General features: G+C 42.9%; 1 protein-coding gene across 1 annotated transcript; it reads right to left on the bottom strand.

Annotated features, from left to right (window-relative positions):
- Positions 1-280: 280 nt before the first annotated feature.
- Positions 281-17,962, bottom strand: CA6 (carbonic anhydrase 6). The gene is made up of 9 exons (XM_026688719.2): positions 17,785-17,962; positions 13,320-13,496; positions 7,636-7,784; positions 6,381-6,476; positions 4,620-4,686; positions 3,302-3,459; positions 2,824-2,947; positions 2,320-2,418; positions 281-1,551 (listed from the first exon to the last, which is right to left on the bottom strand). Exons 1-9 carry the CDS (start codon positions 17,861-17,863, stop codon positions 938-940), a joined length of 1,563 nt encoding a protein of 520 aa, XP_026544504.1. The 5' UTR covers positions 17,864-17,962; the 3' UTR covers positions 281-937.
- Between the last annotated feature and the right edge of the window lie 75 nt (positions 17,963-18,037).

Below are 18,037 nucleotides of genomic sequence, written 5' to 3'. Positions count from 1 at the left end.
TTGTTCCAATCCTGTTGTTAGCTGGGTTTGTTTGAGATATACTTACACTTCTGAGAAGGATAAATCAAATGTGTGGGGTTCACAGTCCATTGCATAAACTACATTTGAGATTTTTTTTTTTTAAAAGGGAAACCTCCAATTTAAGAATTGTCCATGTCCTTCAATTCAGTTTGGTGTTCTCCAACTACAGTGCTGAATACCGAATCATTGGATTATTGAATTATTTAGGAGATGGCGTGCAATATATATATTTCTTAAGAAATAAAATAAGGCTTGGGTTGAACTGGTGGAGAATTTATTGATGCCCCACAACCAGCAAGCCACAAATGAAGGTTTTATATGCCATGCAGGCTTTTAAAATTCAAATTATTAGCAGGTTTTTGGTAGGGAGCAAATTCTCTGGATGATCGGTTTGCAATCTTTTGTTCATCCATTACTATTGACACCCCCTCCCCACATTGTCTTGACATGGGGCAATCCAAAGGTCGGGGCGGAGGGAGTTCAACTTCCTTTGATGGACCCTCAACCCATTCTTTCAATTTTGGGAGTAGACCTGAGACCTAGCTCCAGATTTCCCCAACATTGCACAAAAGACTGTCTTTCACACCACATATGTGGGTCAGTAGGTCTCTTGGTCCTACCTGGGGGTGGGTGGGAGTGCATTAGAGACTCTAGGCACCAGTGGGGTGTTGTTTTTTTTCGCCCTGTAAGAGGAATGGACTTCAACTCCCAGAATTCCCTAGCCAGCAAAGCTTCCGGAACTAAGGAAGCCCGGAAGCAAAGCTGGCTGGGGAATTCTGGGAGTTGAAGTTCACCTCTCTTATACCCACGGATGTTAAGAGTCCCAGCACGGGCAAATGCAAAGATTTGGGGGGAAAGGAAAGAAGCCTGGTGGATTTTTTTCTTCTTCCAGAGACCTCGAAACCAAGGCCCTGATTCACCTACAGCTGGTGTCCGGGCCTAGGCTGACCCCGCCAAAGAGGGACATGTGTGTTTCTCCCCACGCCAAGACGTCGCCTTTCTGCTGGCTGTGTTTGCAGAGGGTGAGCTCCTGGATGTCATTCTGGTCCAGCAACCAACTCCAGAGGTTGACGTGGCTCATCCAGCCAGAGAAGGCATCGGCGAAGACATCCAACATGGCGTTCTTCCTCTTCCCCAAAATGGGCGTCCCACCGCTCTGGACGATGTAGTTTTTCTGGATGTTTCGGGCAGTACCCACAGCTCCATTGACCCACAGGTTGATGGTGCCCGAGCTGGAGACCCAAGTCACGCAGTGGTGGACCCAGTCTTCCGCCCGGCGGTGGAGGTCGAACTGCACGAACTTGCCTCCGATCCACACCCCTACCGCCATGCCGACGCTGATGACCAGCTCGTTCTCGCTCTCAGGGGTGGAGTAAAAGAGGACGGTCTGCCGGCCCTGGTTGCTGTTCTGGACCCAGAAGCAGAGGGTGAAGGTTTTGAGTTGCATGGGCTTCAGCGGGACGATCGTCACGTAGCTGGCGGTGTTCTCCAAGGGGAAGTGGAAGGCTTGCAAGCTCAGCTGGTGGTGACCTGGAAAAAAAATAGCCACCAGACCCCGGTCAGTTTTGTGGGGCCCTTGAGTTGGCCAACCAACTGGAAGGAACCAGTTTTGTTTATGGTTTCCCCTTGACTGGATCCATGGAAGAACCCAGGAGAACCTCTTGTTCATAGGTGGTCCTTGAGCTGCCACCTTGGGACCAGCCTATCTGCAGGACTCATCTCTGGCTGGTCACACTCCCCCAACCCATAGAACAGGGAGGCAAGGAACGTTGTGAGCCCCGTCCCCTAAGGAGGTCCACCTGGCAAGACCCAGGACCTTCTCCGTGGTGACTCCTTCCCTTTGGAACATCATCCCTGCAGAAATTAGACTGGTCCTTACTCTTTCAGAAGGCCCTGAAGACCCATGGTTGTGCCAGAAGACCTGGGCAACCCAGAGTGTGAGGGAGCCCATCAAATGACTTATTTAATTGTGTACTGTCACCATGTGTGTGTTTGTGTGTGTGTTGAATTTTGTGTTTTTACTGCTTGAGCCGCCTAGAATTTCTGGGAGTGAGTGGAGGGAGGCTATATAAAATTTCTAAATAAATAAATATCTGTGAAATTCTCCCACTATCTTCCCTTCTCCCAACACAAAGGAACAGCCTTCAAGACCCAAACAGCCTGGCCTCCTGGCTTCCAGAATCCAGAATTCTTCTGGTGTCGCTGAGGTAGCATCCTTGATTTCCCAGCTGGGTTGGGAAAGAAGAGGTTGTCTGAACTGCCCTCAGGTCAACAAATAAGGAGAGAGCTGCTCCTTACCAGGTTTGCCTATGACGTCCAAAAGGTATTTCTTCATCTCGCGAAGGTTAGCCTGTATTTTATTCAGTTTACTGGAGATGCTCTCGGGCCGACACCTTCCTAAAAACAAGGGAGAGTTCTAGTTTTTAGCGCCTCGGTAAACTTTGTCCATTTGTCCATCGTATTAATGGCCCACCCCATGCCTTCAGAAATAAGTTGTATTTGTACTTTTATAGACATATACGGAGAGACAGACCTGGGAGGAGATCAGAAAAAAGCATTATATTAAAATCCTGGGCTGGCTATCCAGGGACGATATAAAGCCCTAAAAATCCTCCAGCTGGGTTTTCTCACTTTGGTTGAGTTGGGTGGAGTCTTAAAATTCTCTTCCTGTTTCCCATCTTAAAATCTGAGCCCTGGGAATGTATGCTGGTCCTATCCAAGAGGATTTGCCCATCCTACTTGACACCCTTTAGTGTGTGTGTGTGTGTCCGTGTGTGTGTCCGTGTGTGTCCTGCAGTGTACCTTCAAACAACCGAGGGGAGAAGGATGCTTTGACCACCCTCTTGTTGAGAGGCTGGATTTGACGGTAATCGTTCCTCAAAGTTTTGTTCTTCCAGTCCAACAAGGTGTTTTCCAACAGATCAATCTGCAAAGAAGTAAATTTTGAAGGGGAATGAATATATATATATATATATATATATATATATATATATATATATATATATATATATATATATATATATACACATACACACACAAAATACACAATGTGTATATATATATATATATATATATATATATATATATATATATATATATATATATATATATATATATATATATATATACACAAAATACAGAAGCCTGATGAAGAAAACATATATATATATATATGGTATTCAGATCCAAACCATGATGGAGTTCAGCATAAACCTAAACCAGGATTAAGTTCAATGCATGGGTGGTATATAAGGAACCAAAAGAGGGAATGTTTGCTTGCCTGGGTGTAAGACAGCTTGATAGGTGTGTCAAACACAGTCCATATCACGTTCTCTGTACATGGCGGAGTAGTCAGCGAACCATGATAGCGGTAGAAATTGGAGAGGTTTTCTGGCAACATGGCTATGATATCCAGACTATCGAGAGTGGTTGAGTACCCTGGAAGAGAAGAACACTCCCCTGCGTACAACGACCTTGCAACGTAGGCCAGAATCAGATGAAGCAGCATTGATGGATCTAAAACGACTAATGTGTCGTGCTCCTGTCAGAGTCTGAATCCGAGGAGGAAGACGAACAGCTGACAGGGAGCGGAGCAGGGAAGAGGTAGAACAAGGGAGAGGGAGTTCAGAGGAAGACCCAGGCTCACCCCTTCTTTATCCTAGGACACGCAGGGAGGAACGAAGAAGGGAGCAATGTGGGTTGGGTGGATTATGGGGGAGGAAAGGGCCCTGATTCCCTTCATTAGCTGCAGCTCAGAATACAGTGTATAAAAAAGGAAGCTGCATGCTGTTGGGAGCAAATGTGAATTTATCTTGTATAGTCGTGGCTTATCTGTGTACCTGGCATCTTCCCAACTGTGTGAGTTTTGCCCTGCCTTCAAGTCTGAAGTTCTTGCTCCTGCCCTGCTAAACTAATTGCTTCAGTTTAGCTTGTTTGGACTTTAAGTTACAGTTTGTGTTGATCATGTTTTGGACTTAATTTCCTGCAGTCAAAGGCTGTTCCTGGGAGTTTTTTTTCTCCAGCCCAAAGGTAACCTGGGGATTAAGGGCAAAGTTGGAGATAATAAAGGGACTCTTATTGATTATCTGACTGTGTTGCCTTTGTGCCACGCCCCGGGTCATCCCACAATGTTTTTAAAATTGCCTTTAAATGGAGATGTTTGGGAACACGGGAGAAAAGGAAAGCAACAGAGAAAGGTGCTTTCTTAACCTGGTACCCTTTGGAGGTGGGAGATTGGGAATGCTGGGCTTTGTAGTCCCAACAGAGCCCAGGCTGCATGAAGCGATGTGTTTCTTCCCTGCTGATTTTTTTTGCAGAGTCTGTTTTCCCACTTCGCGGGTGCCTCAATATGGCAAATGGCTATTTGGCTGGCCAAAAATAGGCATTGATTGATTTGATTTTTCCTTTCCTTTCTAGATGGGATACTTAAAACAAGTAAAAATCTTGCATGGATGGAATTCAGTGGCTCTGGACTTCATCTCCCATCAGCCCTTGAGCAGCGCAGCCAATGGCAAGGAATTGTGGGAACTGCAGTGAGGAGAACCTGATAGGTGAGTGTTTGCATTTCTGCATCAGCCCAAGATCAAGTCCAGCCTTACCTGCGTACTTAATTTTGGCCAATTTGGCAATGAAGTCGCTGTAGTAAGCGTTCTCAAAATGGCTGCCCTGAAAACAAACAAAATTAAAATAATGACATGTCTGTATTGCCCGACTCCCCATGACAAAGGAAAATGGATTTGCCTAAATCATGCCCGCCCTTAATGGCACCTGTTAGAAAATCCTAGCTGTTCTTGAAGGAAGAAAAAAAAAATGGGGTTAAGTTTTGCTTTTGGGATGGGAGACCACCAGGTGAGTCTTTGCAAGTGGGACATCCCAGAAATAACGGCCATCAGGATTGAATTACACTCAAAGGAGAAGCACACATATATTTCACTTTTCTCCCTTCTTCTCCTTTTTAATTTAAATGTTCGAAAATTAAAAATATGTCCAGTCTTTTATTTCCCTATGCTTTGCTGCCCTCTAGTGTTAGGTTCAGGGCTGTTAACCGAAGAATAATCATCTCCCCACTTTAAAATCCCCAAGAAGATTTTATTTTCAATTTAAAATGTTCATTTTAAACCCTAAATTTGATCATATGGCAGCCATTAAAAGGTGGGATGAAGTGCTACAATGACACTTCTTAATTTTAAAGCATTTAAAAAACAAACAAACAGCTTTATAACAATCCCTGATTGTAAATGGTGTAGGGTCTCCTGCTTTGGGGGGGGGGAGGGTTGGACTAGATGACCTACAAGGTCCCTTCCAACTCTGTTAATCTGAATCAAAGCCACAAGGTGGTTTGTTCAACTGTGGCTTGGCGGGAGGTTGCAACCCAGCTGCTCACTCTTAAAAACCACGATTTAAGGTTGAGCAAACCTGTCTAGGAGCCGCACTTAAAACAAGCTGTGATGTGAATATAATTATAATTTATCAGATTTGGGGACCTGGAAGAAATGTGTACATGTGTGTGTGAAGCCCATTTTTCTGAGACAGAGGTAAACAGCTGGAAAATTAAGCTGAATTCCCAGTTTGCAATTTTTTTTCAAACTGCACAACAACAATTTGGATGCTACCTGAAGTAGCTGCAAGGGGTCCAAAACAGTAATTCTTAGCCTTCCGTATTGGAGAGATCCTTTTGTTAAGCAGATGTCAGACAGATGTTGGGAAGAGGGCAAGCAAGGGGAGACATTCTCTGGGAAATTGACTTTTGGGCTCCCAATTGTCCAGGGTTGTTTGCATGAAAATGACAAGCCTTGCTTTTAATTTGAAAATCAGAAGGATGCCCTAACAAAGCCATTTATTTAATGTCCCTTCCAAAGGAAGCTATTTGCTTGCAATGCCAGGATATTTTTTTTCTTTTAAAAAAAAGTTAAGCATATACTGCCCACCTTTTCCAACCAAAAAATTAAAGTGTGCGATGGCATTGTGTTGTAAAGTGAATTAATGTATTCCAACCAACGCCATCTATATATACCACTCATGCATCAACACAAAATCTCCAGAACTGTAAAGTCTACAAACTTGACATTTGGCCTGTATGTTCCTCTTGGTTTCTAGGGGCTCACTAAGAAAGGATAATTTTAATTTTATTCCAGAATTTTTTGGCCTTGGGCATAACCACCACATATGAAAGAAGGTACCAGCTGTTAGTTTACACTTCCAACATATTGGACTCAAATTTGGATATATCTTGGCCAATCACGATGGTGCTAGATGCCAATGATAAAACATTTTGTGAAGGGTTTTTAGCAGATCTGGCTCTGTGCCACCCAACGTCGGTGGGCATCTTAAACTCTCATGGCATAAATGGTTGTACTTACCACAAAAAGAAAAGCCAAAACAGCCAGCCCGTCGGGTTTATTCTTCGCTGCGTCAAGACTAGGGTAAGCTTCTGAATTGTAATGGACAATGTGGAGCTGCGGGGAAAAAAAATGGGTGAAAAAGTGGGCCCACACGGTGGTCATAAGTGTGAAGACCTGATTTTTGTAGTGCCCTTGCAAACTTCGAACAGTCATTAAACAAATAGTTTAACAAATAAATCAAGGACTGCTGTAATGCAAATAGTCCTTGTACCTCGACTTACAACAGTTCATTTAGGGACCATATTCACTAATTCATGAATTTCGTTGTACGAGGGGCAATGACAGTAAAGTAAACTTAGGAACAAGTTAAAGAAATGATGATAGCTTGGGCAAATTTTTTTTGGGTATGCTATAGAATTAGATAAGTGGCAGAAACTGTGGGATAGGACTTATAAACTGATAATATCGACAGCATATAATTTGTACAAGATGTTTTATAGATGGCATCTAGTGCCAGCAAAATTAGCGAAAATGTTTAAAGATAAATCAATTAAATGCTGGAAATGCCATCAAATACCAGGAACATATTATCATATGTGGTGGGACTTGCACAGAAGCTGAAAGGTATCGGACTAAGATACGTACATGGTTGGAGAAAATGATCAAATACCACATAGATTTGAAGCCTGAAATATTTTTACTAGGAGTGGTATACCAGAAGGCTATAGTAAAGAAAAACTTATTTAATTATACATGTTTTAACAGCGGCTAGAATTGTATTTGCCCAAAACTGGAAGAGTGATAAGATACCAACAGAGGGAAAAATAATTGAAAAAAAATATTTGAACGTGCAGAAATGAATAGATTGACACTAGAAATTAAAGAAAAAGAAGAATCTGAATATTACATGGTATGGGATTTGTTTTACCAATGGATAGAAAATAGAACAAACTAAAAGGGATTATTAGACGTATCTATAAAGTAATAAGAGGAATTAATGCAATAGATATAATAGATTGTACTTACACTATGTATGTGGGAGTGAGATTATTGTTAGGATGAATAAGAAGAATATTATTAATAATGGATAAGTAATTTGAAATATGTATCTAATCAATGCACGTTGAAATGGAATGGATTTTTTGTATATTAAAAAAAACATTTTTTAAAAATAAAAATAAACTTAAATATTTGCGTTAAGATTTATGATGCCCCTCCCTCTCTTTTCCCCCTCCTCCTCTTATTCCCCAAGTGGAAACAAACAGTGATCTACCTCGGCCATATATCGCAACCCGTCGATCGTGTGTTCGGATCCGCTGTTCTCTTTCTCCGTACCGCCCCAGTGAAGGTGAAGCTGGATGGCTGTGAATTTCCCGGGGAGGCCTTTTATAATCTTCATGGACGAAGGAAGGTGTATGACAACTGGAAAGTGGGCAAGGAAAGGAGGGCCATTCAGGTAGTCCTTGATTTACAACCATTCATTTTAACAACTTTTCCAAAATTACAGTGGCACTGCAAAAACGTGACTGACGACTTAAGCCAGAAATTTGATCAATCAAAGAGAGTTTTAAGTCCCCTGCAGGAAGCAAGTTAGCACTGTTTTACTTCTTCCTTAACTATTTTTCTACTACAGGTGGTCCTCGAATTACAACAGTTCATTTAGTGACTTTTCCAAAGTTACAGTGGCATTGAAAAAAGCGAGTTAGAACCGTTTTTTTTCACACTTACCACTTTCGTAGCGTCCCCATGGTCGTGGGAGCACAATTCTGACGCTTGCCAACCGGTTCATACTTATGACCGTTGCTGCGTCTCACTGTGAACCCCTTTTGCGGGCATCCGACGAGCAAAGTCAGTGGGGAAGCCAGATTTACTTAACAACCACGTTACTAGCTTAATGATTGCAATGATTCACTTAGCAACGGTGGCAAGAAAAGTTGCAAAATGGGGCAAAAATCATTTAACAAATATCTCACTTAAAACAACAAAAATGTTGGGCTCAATTTGGTCGTAAGTTGAGAAATACTTGTATTTCAAAAAGATTTCTCATCCTCCTCCTTTCCCCGGAGTCCCCCCCACCCATTGACAACCTGCCAGAATAAGAGGAAACGAGTTCAAGTCACGGCAACATTGAAAGGTCTTCTTTTTGCAAAATATACATCCTTTTTTTACATTTCAATATTTTCTGAACAAGATCGGCTCCTGACTTAAGATCCAGGCACAAAAGCAGTTTTCTTTTGCAGGTTGTGACTCTCGCACCACGCACACAAATACACACACACACACACACAAAGTCAAATTTGCTTACTGAAGCTACAATTATCCAAATAGTTGTATAATTGCAGGAGAACCCAGGTTAAATTGGGGCTGTTAGTTCAGCGGCTTTATCGAGTTTTTGCAGAGTGAGAAGGAAGACAAAGCAACAACAACAACACAACATACAATAGTAATTCTCATTGGTGCCAAACTTTCTCTTGTGTGAAAAGATCATATACCAGTCAAAAGAACAGGGTTAAAAAAATGGCACGGGGGCCCACACGGTGGTGAAGGTCTCTGTCATGCCCCTAGTGGAGACTGACGAGGAACAGCCGACAGGGAGTAAAAGTGTGGCTCCGGAGGTTGTGGAGGAGGCTGGGGAAGGGCAGAGGCCGGCTGGGCAGTCAGAGGAGGACCCAGGCCCATCCCCTCTTCATCCTAGGGCACGCAGGGAGGAGAGGATAAGGGAGAGACGTGGTCTACTCGGGAGGAGAGGGCCTTGATCCTCTTCATGGGCTGCAGCTGTGACAACTGAACAAGAGGACGGAACTGCGTATGGGCGAACGCTGGAAACAAAGCATGGAAATATCTCTAGTTTATGGTTCCTCTCTGAGTTTGGCATCCTTCCCAGTGTGTGTTCTGTTATCTGTGGACATCCTCAGGCTCCAGCCCTTATCTCGCCTGGTTTGTGTTGCTTTTTTCCTCCTTCTTGTAACTGTTTGTGTGGGAGTTTTTTTGGTCTTCCGTCAAAGGTATTCAGAGCTTGGAAGCAAAGTGAAAGAATAAAAGGGGCTTCATCTGTTTTCTGTGATTGTGTTTGTTTTGTATGCCACCCTGGGTCATCACACTCTCCCTCAAAGGCTGGTAGCCTTGGACAAGAATATCCAGTTCTTCAACTATGGATAGTCCTCAACTTACAACCACAATTGAGCCCATTTCTGTTGCTAAGCCAAGGCAGTTCTTAAGTGGCTCGTGCCCTGTGACCTTTTGGGGCCGTTTTTGGCACAGTTGTTAAGTGAATCATGGGGTCATTAAGCAAATCTGCCTTCTCCCATGGTCTTTTGCTTGCCGGAAGCCATCTGGGAAAGTGGCAAACGGTAATTACGTGACCCTGGGACAGTGCAATCGTCATAGTACCGTGCCGGCTACCACCCACCCACCCAGATTTCGATCATGTGACATGGGGAGGCTGTAATGGTCATAAGGTATGAGGTTGTAAGCCATTTTTTCATTGCCGCTATCACTGAACAGTCACTACCATATTTCTTCAAAAATAAGACCCTGTCTTATAATTTTTTTGCCACCAAAAAGCTTACTTTCAGGGTAGGTCGTATTTTTGGGAAAACGGTAGAAAAAGGACAAAAATTATTCCAGCCCCCAAATAGCACAATTCTGCTCATTTTTAATCTTTAAACATACCAGAGGCGAAAAGTAATTTGAGCGGCAGCTGGGACTTACTTTCAGGGTAGGTCATATTTTTAGGGGAACAAGGGAAGTCTCTCTGACCTCAGCTCTCCTGGTAATTCCTGAACTTTTCCATTCAGTTGGGAACCCAGTTTATTACAGCAAAACTCACATTTGAACCCCCAGCTCTGGAATTTCTTAGTGGATCTCTCATCCATCCTTTCTCTCTGCCGCAGGTCCAGTTATATATTTTCCATGCCAAAGGCCCACCCCACTCCAATTCTCTCCTTTTCTAAGCCTGCTTTTTGAAAATGAAAGCCTTCCTGGTTTTAGAGTAGATCAGCAAGTTAAAAAAATACGGGTTGGCTGGGCGCTGGGCATTCTGTAATCGTCTCAAATTCTAGCAATATCGCCATTCATCCGTAATGTCGGATCTGTGCTTTTGTTGTTTATTTCTGTCTCTCTCTCTCTCTCTCTCTTTTTAATGCCTCGTGCATTTGTACAAACCGTCCGCCTTACCCTCTGTTGTTTCTGGCGAGTCCACCGGTGGATTGAGAAAAATCAGCACAAAAATTAGCCAGATAGAATGTGGACGGGCATAAAGAAAATGATGACGGCAGCAGAAATCAGAATGGATAATGACAGGAGCCGCATGCAATTAAAAAAAAAAAAAAAGGTAACAGCCTGACTTAGTTTGCAAATTAACATTCTGCTGATTTTCTTTTTAACAGGCTTCTGATAGACCTGGAAGGCTTCCTGCAGGGTTTAAAATGGGTGTTGCACCCCAATTTTAACCCTGTTGAAAACAGGGCTCTGTTTTAGCTGCCTTTTGCATAGCCCAGTCTTCAGACAGGTTTAAAGTCAGGTATGCTTAGTGTGAATTGGGAAGTTAAAAACACTGCCCTGTTCTTAGAAATATGAGGTGAGGTTTGGGAGCCTTGAAGAGAAAGAAAAATGCAATTTGACTGCTCCAGAAAACTCTCTAAAAAGTTTGGGAAGCTTCTGTTTTAGTGAATGTGGACAAGCCAGCATGTAACCTTCTTGGGGGATGTTGACAATGAATTGTAGATGTATCTCATCATAAAAATCCTGTCCCTGTTTTCGTTGTACTGGTAGTCCTTGAGTTACAACCTCAGTTGCGACCAGGATTTGTATGGCTAAGCCAGGAGGCTAAGGGAGTTTTGTCTCCCTTTATGACTTTTTTTCCTTGCCACCATCATTAACTGAATCGCTGCAAGCGGTTAAGTTAGCCACCTGGTCGTTAAATGAATCTGGCTTGCGCATTGATTTGGCTTGTCAGAAAGTCACATCCAGGGATCCAATGATCCTCCCCAGGACACTGCGACGGTCGTAAGTATGAGCCAGTTGCCAAACATCTGAATTTTGATCACATGACCTCCCCTGGGGACGCTACAAAGGTCGTAAGTGTGGAAAAAGGTCATAAGTCACTTTTTTTTTCCAGGGCTGTTGCGACTTCGGTCACTAAATGAACCGTTGTAAGTTGGAGACTGCCTGTATTTCGACACAGGTGTGTGAAACTGGTCGTAAGTAACCATTTTTCCGGTGCCGCTGTGGGAGTGGCATGGCATGGCTTGGTGGATGTAGCTTGGTGGGTGTAGCTTGGTGGGCATGGATTGGTGGGCGTGACAGGGGAAGGATATTGCAAAATCCCTTCCCTCCCCACCCCACTAACCTGCTTTTCAGCTCCATTCTCCTGTGCAGGGCAACCAAAGAAGACCCAGCCAATCAGCTGGGACTCGATGGGAGGCAGAGAAGAGAAGGGGGCGGGGCCTGTCAGAGGCGGTATTGGCCGGTTCTCCAAATTACTCAACATTTCTGCTACCTGTCAGGATTCCGGCAGTTACCCCCAATTAAATCATGAGTCCTGAGCCAAACTTTCAAAACTTCAAAAGGATTTATTGGGAGTAAACATGTCCGGCACTGCCTGGGTGTAGCCGACTCTGAGACACACAATTCATTGTCACCCTTGACCCTGGTTTTCCCCCCTCCCCCCTGGGTGTATCATAATTCAAATTCTCCAATGGGACACATCCCTAGCCCAGAGTCATCAATCAGGCTCTCCAGTTAGAATTTTGCCCTGCAGAAACTTCGGTTCACCTAGTTACTATCTTTAAAAACATTTATGGAATGCACTTTCGGTTTGCAAGCAGCTGCACTGCTCTACCCCTCCCTTTCTGTTGGCAACTCTAAAAAGACCATAGAAATATTTTATGAGTTGACACATTACCCATTCTCCAGAACTGGTCAGAACTGGCTGAATACCACCTCTGCTTTGAACAGTCACTAAACGAAATGGTGGGAAGCCGTGGACTAAATGCAATGGTTGTAAACTGGCTTACCAAAAAAAGATGTCATTCAAAGTCTAAAAACATACCAGCGCTGGACTTAGCATTTTGCAATTGGGTGTGGGGGGAGAAAGGGGCATTGCTATAGGACAGGGATCACCACCAAGAAGTCCCTGGTCATCACCTATTGAAGTTGTCTCTGCGATGACCCTCATCTGGAAATTTTACACACAGCCACTCTGATACCTTCTCATCTAGCTGGTAAAATGGACTTAAACCCACAAGCTTTGGAGAGCTAAGGCTGTGTGGGTTGCCTCTGAAACTTTAAGCGACCACCAACTGTTACTTATTCAGCTTTTATTGCCCCTGATTGCTGTCTTTCGGTGTCTGATTCTTGAAAGCACAGGCAAATGGCAAGGTTGGAAGGCGTATTTAAAGAAAGAAACCCTGCGGCTTGGCTGGCCATTGCTTATTGTACCCTATGACTATTATTAAGGGTTGTACCTGTTGATTCTTGACTCTTGACGAATGTCTCTTTTCTTTTATGGACACTGAGAGCATTTGCACCCGAGACAAATTCCTTGTGTGTCCAATCGCACTTGGCCAATAAAGAATTCTATTCTATTCTATTCTATTCTGTTCTGTTCTGTTCTGTTCTGTTCTGTTCTGTTCTGTTCTGTTCTGCTCTGCTCTGCTCTGCTCTGTTCTGCTCTGTTCTGTTCTGTTCTTATTCTATTCTATTCTATGTACACTGAGAGCATTTGCACCAAGACAAATTTCTTGTGTGTCCAATCACACTTGGCCAATAAGAAGGAAGGAAGTCTGCAAAGAAGGAGGTCTGGAAAGAAGGGAGGGAGGGAGGAAGGGATGGAGGGAGGAGAAGAAAAGGGAAGGGAAGAAAAAGGAAGGAAGGAAGGAAGGAATGGGAAGGAGGGAAGGGAAGAAGGAAGGAAGGAAGGGTCAGCCAAGAAAACAAACCAAATTAAATATTCACCTGAATGGCCATTGTTGGTCATCTTGAATGCGTCACGGCGGTATCCATAACCCTGGAGCTGCAGCGGTTCCAGATCTGGATTAAATCTAACTTTTGACCTCTGAATATTGATGGGGGATTGCAGTTTCCCCAGGCAGTGTTCGAAGTACGTTCCCCACTCATCTTCGTTGTGTTCCCCTTGGATTGGGCCGGGGAGGAAGAGAAAAAATGCTGTCAGATAAGGCGTACCACAGAAACCCAAAGACCCCTCTTGAGTCCTGCAAGCAAGCAGGACAGCTAGCAGATGGCCTGGAAGGTTAGTTAGTAGAGCTAATTTGATTTAAATTTAAACTTAAGGTTGATTTAAATGGGAAAGGGGTGACATGGATGGAAAGAGGGGGAGGAGGAGAGAAGAAGACAAAAAACCATATAATGTGCCTTCCTTCAGTTGAAAACCTATTCGGATTAACAGAGTTGGAAGGGACCTTGTAGGTCATCTAGTCCAACCCCCTGCCCAAGCAGGAGACCCTGCACCATTTCTGACAAATGGGGCAGTCCAATCTCTTCTTGAAATTCTCAAGTGATGAAGCGCCCACAACTCCCAAAGGCAACTTCTGTTCCATGGGTTGATTGTTCTCACTGTCAAAAAAAACTGTTTAGAAGTTTGATCTTCCGGCTTCTTCTTTAAAGAAAAAAAAACCTGCAAATTCATGTCTCCTGCAATAATCTTTTCCTTATCGTTTACGAAATGAAATCGAAGATATATCGTGAGGTCCTTGGCACTCTCTGAACTTGGTGGGTTTTTCTGCAGATGTTTCATTACCCAACTAGGTAACATCATCAGTGCTACAAGGGAGTGGAGTTCACAGAGAAGACGATGACTATGGGGTCCTTAGTGCTCTCTTATCTTGGTTGTTTTCTTGCATTACCCAAACTAGGTAAAACATTGTCAGTGCTACAAGAAAGTAAGGCTTTGACAGACCCCGCTCTCTTTTTTAAGCACTGATGATGTTACGTAGTTGGGTAATGAAACGTCTGCAAGAAAACAACCAAGCTCAGAGAGCATCAAGGACCCTATAGTCCTCCTCCTCCTCCTCCTCCTCCTCCTCCTCTCCACAAACACCCTTCCCTTCTAACACTGATGTTACTTAGTTGGGTAATTAAATGCCTATTAATGAAACTCAAACCCCTACAGTGGGTCGTGGCAAGCGCTGGGAAATATTCCTTTCTGGGAAAAGTTGTGATGGAAGAAATTTTGAGATAATTTCTAGGCGATAAAGGCTCTTTCTTGGCTATAATAAACTTATTTTTAGCCTTGAAATAATTCTTCAGCCTCTTAAGCGCTCCCTTTGCGTTTCACCCACTCTCTAAGTTCCCAGCTCTGTTTGTGATCCATCCAAAAATCTTTTTTGGCGCTCTCCCTAATTTTTAGGGTAGCTTCTTGGCCATTAGAAGTTAAGAGGTATCGATCCATTCTTATTAAAGGGCAACAACGTAAGATAAAGTTTACCGGAACAAAATATCTCCAAGGAGCCACTCCGAGGAAAAAAAATTTTCTCCTCTGAAAAAAGTTTCTCCTTTGAACTTTTTTTTAATATATATGTAAAAAAATTAAAAGCAGATTTAACCTCCTTCCATATTAATGTCCCAGAGGCATCATCCTTTGGCTGGCTTTATGGATGGCACAGAGAATTCCCACAGCAAATAGAACAAGATTTATTGTTATTTGCCTCTGTTTCTCCCTCTAAAAGAAGGAGCAACGTTGCAAAACATGTTTTTCGTTTTTCTTTGGGATTTGACAGGAAGACAAAACAAAAAGCGCACCGACACAAGCTCGTCCTTTTGAGTTTCTGCTCGACTGGGAATTTCTATCCGCATTTTTTTTTCTCCCCACTCCTTTTGTTTCAAACGACCTCTCCACCTTGGGAGACCTGCCAAGAATGTGGGCGTCTGAAGAGACCCCCCTCAAAATTAATCCTAGAGGTTTTTTAAAAAAATGTTTAATGGGGAGGGCAGGTGGAAGGAACTTGCCTAACCTATGGTCACAAGCCACAGTCATCCCCATCTTCAAAAAGGGAGACCCAAGCCTAGTTGAAAATTACAGGCCAATCTCCTTATGCTGCGTCACCTGTAAAGTCATGGAATCAATTATTAACCAATCCATCATCCTTCACTTAGAGACAAATAACCTACTCTCCAATAAACAATTTGGTTTCAGAAAAAAACTATCCTGTAATCTGCAACTCTTACACTGCAAAAACATATGGACGACACAACCCGACCAGGGCAAAGCAATAGACGCAATCTACATAGACTTCTGTAAAGCCTTTGATTCAGTGGTACACGACAAACTACTCCTAAAAATAAAATCCTATGGTATCTCTGGACAACTGAATAACTGGATAGAAGCATTCCTGTCAAACAGACAACAAATGGTCAAAATCGGGAGCGTACTATCAAATCCAGTACCTGTCAATAGTGGTGTTCCCCAAGGCAGTGTTCTAGGACCAACTCTCTTCATACTCTACATAAATGACCTCTGTGATCATACTAAGAGCAACTGTGTTCTCTTCGCTGATGATGTAAAGCTGTTCAATACCACAGACAATACTGCTACCCTACAAAAAGATCTTGACTATGTATCAGAGTGGTCAAACAAATGGCAACTTCAAATCTCAACAAATAAATGCTCTGTCTTACATATTGGCAAAAAAATCAGAAAATAAAATACAAGCTGAATAGTCAAGATCTTGTTGATGACTCAAGCTCTGTAAAGGACCTTGGAATACTCACCTCTAATGATCTAAGTGCTAGAGCCCACTGCAACTACATAGCCAAAAAGGCATTAAGAGTTGTTAACCTAATCCTACGTAGCTTTTTCTCTGGTAATATCACACTACTAACCAGAGCATACAAAACATTTGCTAGACCAATACTCGAATACAGTTCATCAGTCTGGAACCCACACTACATATCTGATATTAGCACAATTGAGAAAGTCCAGAAATATTTCACAAGAAGAGTTCTCCACTCCTCTACTCGTTGTAGAATACCTTATGCCACCAGACTTGAAATTCTAGAACTTGAAAACCTTGAATTACGCCGTCTTCGGTCTGACTTAAGCATGGTATACAAAATCATACATTGCAATGTCCTACCTGTCAATGAATACTTCAGCTTCAACCATAACAACACAAGAGCACACAATAGATACAAACTCAAAGTAAACCGCACCAAACTTGATTGCAGGAAATACGACTTCAGCAATAGAGTGGTCAATGTCTGGAATACTCTACCCGACTCTGTAGTTTCTTCCCCAAACCCCAAAAACTTTAACCTTAGACTGTCTACTATTGACCTCACCCCTTTCCTAAGAGGTCTGTAGGGGCGTGCATAAGCGCACCAACGTGCCTACCGTCCCTGTCCTATTGTTTCTCTTATTCTTTTATTTTTCTTATATGTACCCATTTCATGTATTCACAACTATGTATACATTTATACTTATTATCTTGTAAACAATTGGCAAATCAAATAAATAAAAAATAAATAAAAACTTACCTGGTTTGAAAGGGGTGCAGGTGTGGTAAAGGCTGTTCAAAAGAGGTTTTGCTAGATTTTAAAAGCCAAGGGAGCTGCAGTTTGGGGATATATTTTTGGGGGAGATATGCACAGGTGAGCTAACAGGATGCCAAACCCCACCTGTAGGTCTGGTCCACTCCAGGTCTGCTGGGCAATTCCTAATTCCTCCCCAGCAGGAAAACTGACCCTTAGGACTCACAGAGTGGAGATCTAATGGAATTATTCTTAAATATTATTCTGCGCAGTCTGAATCTCAGCTCTGGTAACTTAATTTTCGCTCCGATTGTTCGACCAACAGAACAGCATAAAGAGTTCACACATTTTTGTTGTTTGCAAACAGGACCAACAATACAACAATGCCTTTGGGTTTTTTTTGGGGGGGGGGGCAAGCCCCTAGGTTTTCCCAAATTGTTCCTCTGTCTTGAGCCATGTTTGAATTACAATTCCTGCCCAGGAGATAGTTGGAAGTATTTTTTCTTATTTCTATCCTGCCTTTATCTTTACAAATAATTCACGGCAGCAAACTTATATCCACGTCTTTTCCTCCCATTTCCCCATTTTAATTTTTGTTACCATGAGGAAATATTTGTAGTGTTTCTTCACAATTACCACCCTGTGAGGTGAGGGAAAGAGAGAGAGTGGCCCAAAGTCACTCAGATGTTTTTTTTTTTTTCATGCCAAAGGCAGGACTTGAACTCACGGTCTTCTATTTTCTAGCTGGGTGCCTTAACCACGAGACCAACCACAAGATTCTAGAGTAACTGGGAAGTAGCTAGGATTGCAGTTCCAGTCTGGGGAAACTGACATGTAACCACGTTACACAAATTTGCAACCCTACAATAGAGTTAAAAGCAAAAGGTATTTAATCTGCTCTCTCCTTTCCTTCTCCCCACCCCCCACTCCTTACCGTGATACGTCCAGTCCAAGATTCCAGAAGAGCTTAGGTGTAGAAAGCAAAATTGGAGCACCCAGATGCTAGTCCTCATGATTCTGTGATTCCCCCGAAAGGCGGATCCGCTGGTTTTTGTCGACTCTCCGAAAAGGTAAATAATAATTGGCTTCAACCAGCTTCTTTTTTCCCCCCCCCTGCCAAAAGAATAGCAGATATTCTGTTTTCCCTTTTGCTGAGTGAGAAAGTATAAATTATATTGCGGATTGGG

Source organism: Notechis scutatus, chromosome 16, assembly GCF_049901735.1.
Source record: "Notechis scutatus isolate UNSWTSFEM ecotype Mainland chromosome 16, rNotScu1.2, whole genome shotgun sequence".
Classification (NCBI taxonomy): domain Eukaryota; kingdom Metazoa; phylum Chordata; class Lepidosauria; order Squamata; family Elapidae; genus Notechis; species Notechis scutatus.
Note: the sequence above shows the minus strand (reverse complement) of the source record. Positions and strands in the feature narration are given on the sequence as shown.

Excerpts from the sequence above, each read along its gene's own strand:
- CA6 (XM_026688719.2), bottom strand. The coding sequence starts at position 17,863 with ATGAGGACTAGCATCTGGGTGCTCCAATTTTGCTTTCTACACCTAAGC. Across the intron at positions 7,785-13,319 it reads GACCAACAATGGCCATTCAG|TTGTCATACACCTTCCTTCG; the intron begins GTGAATATTTAA and ends CCCACTTTCCAG. Across the intron at positions 2,948-3,301 it reads TCAAGCTGTCTTACACCCAG|ATTGATCTGTTGGAAAACAC; the intron begins GCAAGCAAACAT and ends ACTTCTTTGCAG.